Consider the following 9,060-nt stretch of genomic DNA (forward strand, 5'->3'; position numbering starts at 1 on the left):
TTTATGATGACAAACCAATATCCTCTTGATAATGTAGTTTTCTAAGAGTAGCATACTTTGTGATATTATTGACTTGTCTTGAGTATGCCCCCTATTTTGTATGCTCCCCTTTTGATTTGGAGTTATATGCCTGAAATAATTTTAACAGAAAATACATTCTTCCAGCTTTTCTCCCCCTTTTAACTTCATCAAAAAGAAGAAAAGCCAAGAGTCCAGCACATTATATATAGCATACAATATGTATATAACAATCATAATAGTAATCAACATAGCATAGCAGAAAATTAAAATATGCTCAAACATTGTTCAAACCATAACCATAAAAAAACGATAAAAACAACAAATGTCCAAAATCATGCAACATTACACACATAATTCCTAGACAACAAAAGTTTTAAGACTTAGGTTCAGTGTTATCGTCATCAAGGTGCATGTTATTTATCTTATAAGAAAGATGTTGAAGCTCGAATTGGACTTGTTGATTCTGAGCGTCCAAAGCATCCATTTGATTTGAGATGTAGCCTCGAAGAGAGAATAACTCATCCATGATCATCTGATTTGTATGCATGGGAACAGATGACGAAGACTCAACATAAAACTTAGAAGTTTGGTGTTCAGGAGGGTTAGCATAGGCATTCACATTAGCATCAGCAGGTGCAGTTTGTCTATCACTTTGATGCTTAGTCTATCAATGGGATCTCGAAAGAAGTCCATTTTGTGGATCACATCCATATCAATCTTATTATCACGTGCATCAAGTGTGACTTTGGATTCACCAACAGTGGATACACCAAAATGCTCAAGAATGTTGGTTATGAAGATTGCATAAGGCAGAGGGTTGTGAGATTCTCGAAGAAACCACATATGTCTCATTATTGTGTTAGCCCAATTGATTGAAAGGTTTTTGAAAAGTTAGGTTTTGAGATTTGAGAGATTTCGGGATTTTTTATTGCGGCCACTAAACACGAAATCTATGGAATAGAAGTGTTTAGAATTCAAAATGTGAAATGAAACGACTCAAAAATCACACAAATCGGATCAAAAATGAAGATTTTAGGGAAACTGTAGGGTAAACACGGAAATGAAGGTTTGAGGAGGAAGAAAAAGTGTTTGAAAAATGAGGAGAGAAACTTAAATAATGCTTAGAGTAATCGGTTACTCATAGATTTCAAACACCTTAGGTAATCGATTACACAGGTGGGTAATCGATTACTAAAGCTTCATGATCAATGTTGTATTCAGTTACTCTCTCTAGAGTAATCAGTTACTACACCCATAATTTTGAATTTTTAGGCAAACGGATGCCTGATAATTAGTTAGTGATAATATGCAATCGATTACATACCCATGAATTTGAAAATTTTGAAAAGATTTAAGCAATTTTGAAAATCTTTCTTTTGGACATGGTCCCTAAGGAAGTGGTGTCATATATCTATGTGTTTGGTTCTAGAATGTATTATTGGATTCTTTGTGAGATTTATAGCATTAGTATTGTCACATTTTAGGGGAATGCATCCTAAGTGTAAGCCATAATCTCGCAATTGTTGTTAAGCCACAACACTTAGGCACAACAACTACTTACCGCTATGTATTCTGCCTCAGCAGTACTTAGGACAACACAGGCTTGTTTCTTGCATGACCATGAGACCAGTGCATTTCCAAATATATGACAAGTACCACTTGTACTTTTTTCTCAGTTTTGCATCCAGCAAAATCTGAATCTGAATATCCAACCAAATCACATACACTTCCTTTTGGATAACATAATCTAACGTGAGTTGTGCTTTTTAGATATTTAATGATTCTTTTGACAACAACTAAATGTGACTCTTTTGGTTTAGATTGATACCGAGCATACAGATACTAAACATTATATCAGGTCTAATGGAAGTTAAATAAAGTAAGGATCCAATCATACCTCGATACTTTGATATATCAAGGCATTTTCCAGCTTCATTTGTATCAATGTATGTACCATAACCCATAGGAGTGGTAATTGGCTTGCGGTCATCCATTTCAAATCTTTTCAGCAAATCTCGGCAGTATTTGGACTGACTCACAAAAAATCATCCTTGAGATGTTTGATTTGTAATCCAAGGAAATAATTTAGTTTTCCCATCATAGACATTTCAAACTCTCATTGCATCACTTTTCCAAAATCACTACACAAAATCTCATTAATAGAACAAAATAATAACATATACATATATTTGAGCAAGAAGAGTATGATGATTTATTTTCTTAATAAAAGTTTAGTGTCGATCTTTCCTTTCATAAAACCTTTTTTAAGAAGAAAGTTTGTTAGACGATCATACCAAGCAAGAGGAGCTTGCTTTAAGCTATAGAGAGCATTCTTTAGTTTATACACATGAGAAGGATGTATGTAGTCTTCAAAACCTGGAGGATAGTCTACAAATACTTCTTCTTGTATATAACCATTTAGACAAGCACTATTTACGTCCATTTTATATAACTGGAAATTTAAAGAGCAAACATATGCAACTAGCAACTGAATGGCTTCAAGTCTAGCAACATGAGCAAAGGTTTCATCAAAATCAATTCATTCTTCCTGATTGTATCCTTGTGCTACCAGTCTGGCTTTATTTCTAACAATAATTCAATTTTCATCTAATTTATTACAGAATACCTAATGAGTTCCTATAACATGTCTATTTTCTAGTTTAGAAACAAGTTCTCAAACTTCATTTCTCTCAAACTGGTTCAACTCTTCTTGCATAGCAAGAATCCATTGTTCATCTTCGATTGCATCATCAATCTTGGAAGGTTCTATTTGAGAAATGAAAGTCATGTTTAAACAAGCATCATTTAGCTTTGAATGAGTAGTGACACCCTTACTTATGTCGCCAATGATGTTGTCAATAGGATGGACTCAATGAGTTCTCCATTCTTTGGGTAAATTAGAATGAATATGCTCTTCTTGATAAGATAGAGGATCATCCATTTTCAAGTGCTCAATATTGGTTGTTATTTTGGTAAAAGAATCTTCCTTTAAAGGGAAACTTGGCAAGTCCTCTTCATCAAGAATTAAACCATCCTTTATAATATGATTGGTTTCATCAAAAGATACATGAATAGATTCTTCCATGACTAGAGTTCTTTTATTGAAGAATTCATAAGCTTTACTCGTAAGAGAGTAGCCTAGGAAGAGTCCTTCATCATATTTTCCATCAAACTTGCTTAATTTATCTTTACCATTATTTAAAACAAAACATTTACAGCCAAATTCATGCAAATGAGAAATGTTTGGTTTTCTACTTTTGACGAGTTCATATGGGGTTTTCTTGAAAATTGGTCTTTTAAGAACTCTGTTTGAAACATAACATGCAGTACCAACTGCATCAGCCCAAAAATATTTTGGGAGATTATTTTCATTCAACATGTATGGCAAGTTCTTCTAAGGTCCGATTCTTTCTCACTACAACACCATTTTGTTGTGGTGTTCTAGAAGTAGAAAAATTGTGATGATACCTAGATCATCACATAATTCTTCAAAAGAAGCATTTTCAAATTCTCCTCCATGATTACTTCTTATAGCAGAGATTTTTCATTTTAAACTCTTTTAGCATATTTGTTAAAGGCGTTGAATGCCTCATTCTTATGAACTAAGAATAGAGTCCAAGTATAACTTGAAAAATTGTCTACTATAACAAGAGCATAGTAGTTACCATCATAACGTTTGGTCCTTGAAGGTCCAAATAAGTCCATCTATAGTAACTGCAATGGTCTATCGGAAGAAACCATATGCTTAGGTTTGGTAGAGGTTTTTGTTTGTTTACTCATTTGACAAGCACTACATAATTTGTCTTTAACAAACTTTATTTTGGGTAAACCAACACCTAGAGTTATTCTCCTATGCCAAATCCATGCATCATTATTATTAGCAACTAAACATTTTATTGGTAAAGAAGAATCTATGTCAATCATATATATATTAGTTATTCTCTTACCAATTAGTTTAGAGTTATTAGAATCCTTACTTTCGATGATGCATTTATCAGGGCAGAATGTCACATGAAATCCTTTGTCGCATAGTTGACTTATGATCAACAGGTTGTGCTTGAGTCCTTCGACATATAATACTCATTCTATAGTTGTTGAAGGTGGCTTACTAATTCTACCAACTCCAAGTATTTTTCCTTTATTGTTATCATCATATGTGACATAACCTTTGTCCCTTGGAGTAAGGACAGATAACTTATCATTGTCGCCCGTCATATGCTTTGAGCAGCCGCTGTCCAAATACCATAGATTGCAGGCGGCTCTCAAATTTTCCTACAAAACAGCTTAAGTAATATTATGTACCCAATTTTATTTGGGTCTTACATGGTTAGCACCTTTCTCAATCCATCTATAATGACCTAAGGGTACACCATGTTTTCTAATCATGTAAGTGTTTGGTGTATGTCCATGGTTCTTACTATAAGTGTATATGGGATGATGCATATGTATCCTAGATTTGTTGTTATTACTATTAAATGCATGAATACTTTGTTTCTGAAAGTTTATCTTTGTTGAGACATTTTTTCTTAGAAACTTGGCTGTTAGAATAACCAAGACCTCTTCGATATGTAGAATGTCTCTAAACTTTGATAATTTTGTCCAGATCTTTCCTACTCTTATTTATTTTATTAAGTTCGAGACTTAATGTTGAAACTTTCTTTTCAAGAGTAATTCAGTTTTGACATGAAGAAGATGATGGTTTATTTCTGAATACTTCTAACTCAGTTTTTTGTGTTAAAAATAGTTTGGTGAGTTTGACGTATTCATCATGTAAATCATTAAATGCAAGTTGCAATTTAAAAGAAGAAAATAGGTTAATTTCATTGACCTCTTCATCATCAGAGTGATGACATGCAATTAGTGAGAGATGTGCTTGTTCTTCATTTTTGGGTTCAAATGCAGAACTGATATCATTATCTTCCCAAGCTATGTAGGCTCTTCCTCCGGTCCTCATTTCATTCTTGCCCTTGGTGGCATTCATTTTCAGGTTTGGACAATCCATTTTCATATGACCAGGCTTACCACATTCAAAATATGAGAAGTTTTGGTTTGAAGTGGAGGCGTCATTATTCTTAGTAAATTCTTCATTTTTCCACTTTTAGCGCCTTTGTTCCGTTTAAGGAACTTGTTAAACTTCTTTACAAACAAACTCATATCTTCCATCTCTTCTTTTTCAGATTCACCTCCTGATGAATCATATCTATCCACCTTTACTTTGAGGGAGATATTCTTCTTCTTCTTTTCTTGCTCTTCATGTTGTTCAAGCTCACTGAGTTCCAATTCATGTTCCTATAATTTTTCAAACAAAGCAGCCAGAGACATTTTTGATAAACTTTTCTTTTCAGAAATCGCTGTAACTTTTTGTTGCCATGTTCTGGTGAGTGATCTTAGAACTTTTAAGTTCAAGTCACTATTTGATAAAGTTTTTCCAAGTGCAATAAGATGATTTGTAAGGTGAGTAAATCTCTTTTTCAAATCAAGTATTTTCTCTCTAGGCTTCATACGAAACATTTCATATTCCTAGGAGAGAGTGTTGAGTCTCGACCTTTTAACCTCCTTAGTTCCTTTGTGTGTAGTCTCTAGAGTATCCCACATTTTTTTAGCAGATTCGCAGTTTGATACTCTAAAGAATTCATCAATACCAAGTGCAGAGGTGAGGATATTTTTTGCTTTTAGATCATATTGCACTTTCTTCTTGTCTTCATCATTCCATGAGGATTTCGGCTTCACTTCCCTCACACGGTTGATAACTGTGAAAGGTTCATAGGGTCCTTCCTCAATTGCATTCCAAATGTCCAGATCTTGAGATTCTATAAAGATTCTCATTTTGATCCTCCAGAAATCATAGCATTCTCCAACAAAGCTTAGAGAGCGATTGATGTTGGAACCTTCTCCTAGAAATGATCTTGCGGCCATCTTAGAAACAAGATCAGTTTTGAGAATAATTTTCTCAAAACAAGCTCTGGTGTCAATTGTAAGACTAAGATGACAACTAAGAGGGAGAGTGAATTAGTTGTTTAAAATTATGATAGATTTTTCTGCAAATTTCAAGAGTTAATAACAACGAAAAAGTTATGGAGAAAAACAATCAAGTAAATGTAAAGAGATAAAGGAGAAGAGAGTACACAAATATTTTATACTAGTTCACATTCTTGTCCAACAAAGGCTACATCTAGTACTCTTGCAGCACAAGAGATTTCTTTACTAAATATTAAGAGTTGTAATTACAATATCTCACCCCGAGATTTCCTTGTACCTTACTCACTCTCTACTACCTATATCACTCTTTGGAAAACACGCTTTCCAAGAGACTCTATCACCTTTCTTATTACACCATTGTGAAAGAAAGTAATTCAATACTTTGAATGAAGAAAACGTTTAACTAAGGCAATAAATTGCCTTTACAAGATTTTGAAGTTATAAACTCTTGCAATCCAATAACTTTTTGTGTACTTTAGTACTAATGCTCAGAAGGATTGAATAACTTGCAATAACACTTAAGGCAACTTTAGAAAACAAGTTCTGAATGTTATGAACAAGTTGCACTAGTGTAGAACAAGTATTTCAGAAAAGTATAGTGAGTTATATCTTTTTTTTCTTCGTATTGTGTATGTGTGAAATGAGTTTCAATGTCTTTATATAGACTTTCCAATCAACCAGAATACATCTATGAAAAGGTAGGAATTGTTTGGAATGAAACCATTTCGTTTGGGTTTAAAGCTGTGTAGTTTGAATCTAAAAACTGGTTTAACAGCTCTCAGTAATCGATTACTTAATCGATGTGATCGATTACCCAACTAGTTTGTCCAACTGAGAAATTGATTTTTACTTGCAATAATCGATTACTCCCAAGGTGTAATCGATTACCCAACTGCTCTGTCCAACTAGGTAATTATTTATCGTGTTGTGTAATCGGTTACCCACATGGTGTAATCGATTACCCTTGTTGGATAACTCGTTTCTCACTCATGTAACATGTTATTTAGTTCGGGTAACCTGTTACTTAGTCATAGTAACCTGTTACTTCGATCCAGTAACCTGTTATACAATATTTTGAAAATTGTTTTCATGTATACTTGTGTTTATCAATTTCTTTTAAAATACTTTTGAGCATTACTGCTAAGTATATACTTTAGAGTATAAGGATAGAAGTACCTAAATTGTTGAAAATTTGTCTTCATTGTCTTTATAAGTATTCTTCATTTTCTTCTTTTATTGATGTTGATGTCTTCATCAAAATCGTGTCCAGGTTAGGAGCCAGATCTTCTTCACAGTATCTGAATTTGCATGTACCCATCGATAATACCTATAACATGTCAAATATGAGTTCTTGTTTTTGGACCCATAGGTTTTTGGGATGGAACATTTTGAAATCCGATGTCGAATAGGTTCGAATCTGGATAATGAGGTGCCCAACCCGTGAATACCTAGACCCACAATTCCTAAATATATATGTAATAATAACTAAACATATTTTTCGTCATAATTGTAATGTTATATTATTAAGCAATAATGTTATATTTGTTAATCTATAATTATGAAGTAATACTATATTGATATTGGGATTTTAAAAGTTTGATATGTTTGCATTCAAAAGAATGTTATGGACTTATGATAGTTTGAAGCAATAAATGATAATCAGAAAAGAATTACTATAAGTCTTAGAGAAATGGAAGGACAAGCCGAACATAACGATTCCACTTTTAACAAAAACTTACATCTATGTGAAAATCAGAATACATGGTCCATCTATATCTGGCAAACCATTCCTAAAAGGATCAGGAAGAACCAATAGACAAACCAAAGATACCTTCATATTCCTGGGTTACAACTCAAACAATTGTTAGGGAGAAAAAGGAGCCATTAGGAAAAGGCCTATGCATAAGTTACTAGTTTGAACAACACAACTTAAGCCATTTTCCAAGGAGTCTTGAAAGTTGAAACTATTCCTTGCTCATCTCCAATTTACCTTTCAAGTAGGCTTCTTGGTCTTCTTGGAAGTTTTGGCAATAGCACCACATATCTCTCCTTTACGTTTGTTGTTGCTATGGATTTCATTGCCACCCTTGTTCGTTCCTGAATTCTTGCCCTGGACTTCTAAAACCTCCTTCACAAAAAGCTTTAACCTCCATAAAGTAGTCTCGCTGTGCTTAAGGAGAACAAGATACTCATTTCATTAACAAGTTCATCGTATCAATTTGTGACAAATGGTTGTATGAATCCGAGTTAAATCAATTACATTTATTTGTTTATGAAGAATTATCATTCTGAAAATGATTGACTCTTGTAACACTTGGAATAATTTATAAAACTAAGTCTTAAATGTGTTTTTCGTCCCTTAACTTGCTCACGTCCGAAATTCATCCCGTTTTATATTGGACCTATACGTTTTAGATTATGCAACTTTAGTCCTTCTATCAAATTTTCATCCAAAACTAACGAAAAAGCCTATGTGGCTAATGACAAGCATAGTCACATCACATCCTTTTGTTAGTTTTTGGACAAAAACTTGAAAGAGGAACTAACCTTGCATAACCAGACAAGTTTGAGGACCTAACTGCCGCAAAAAGAATAGGGGGACAAACTTCATGCAAAACAAAAAGGGATAAAACATGCATTTACACTTAAATGTAAAAATATAAACATAGGAAAATTCACATTTCTGGTATAGTTTGACTGTCTTATTACCATTTTGGTATAACTTTTTAAAATATTACGGAACTAGTATACTTTTTATTAAAATCGTGTATAGGGTACACGATTCCTGGGAAACAGTTTTTGCCCCACCAAACTCGTGTATGGGGTACACGAGATTAATTTTCTCTCTCCTATCTCGTGCACCCCATGCACTAGACCCCTCCCACTTTTTTTTTCTTTGCCTTGGACTGGTGTTTCCGGTCAGGGTTTTTAAGAATTTTGTTCTGGTTTTTGAGTTGTATGAGTTATATCAAAATTATAGATTATTATTTGTATTATATTTTTTATTTTGTATGATGTAAACTAAGATTATTCATTCAGTTACATGTATCACTTTGAAAC

At 33.5% G+C, this 9,060-nt stretch overlaps 1 protein-coding gene across 1 annotated transcript in view; it reads right to left on the minus strand.

The window, feature by feature from the left end:
- Positions 7,662-9,060, minus strand: part of LOC109359306 (transcription factor GTE6-like) — a 16,432-nt gene continuing 15,033 nt past the window's right edge. Inside the window, exon 8 of the mRNA XM_019603920.1 lies at positions 7,662-8,170. Coding sequence (XP_019459465.1) covers positions 7,994-8,170 — 177 coding nt within the window. The 3' untranslated portion in view covers positions 7,662-7,993. The remainder of the gene's footprint in view (positions 8,171-9,060) is intronic.

Source organism: Lupinus angustifolius, chromosome LG11 (genome assembly GCF_001865875.1).
Source record: "Lupinus angustifolius cultivar Tanjil chromosome LG11, LupAngTanjil_v1.0, whole genome shotgun sequence".
NCBI classification, from domain to species: domain Eukaryota; kingdom Viridiplantae; phylum Streptophyta; class Magnoliopsida; order Fabales; family Fabaceae; genus Lupinus; species Lupinus angustifolius.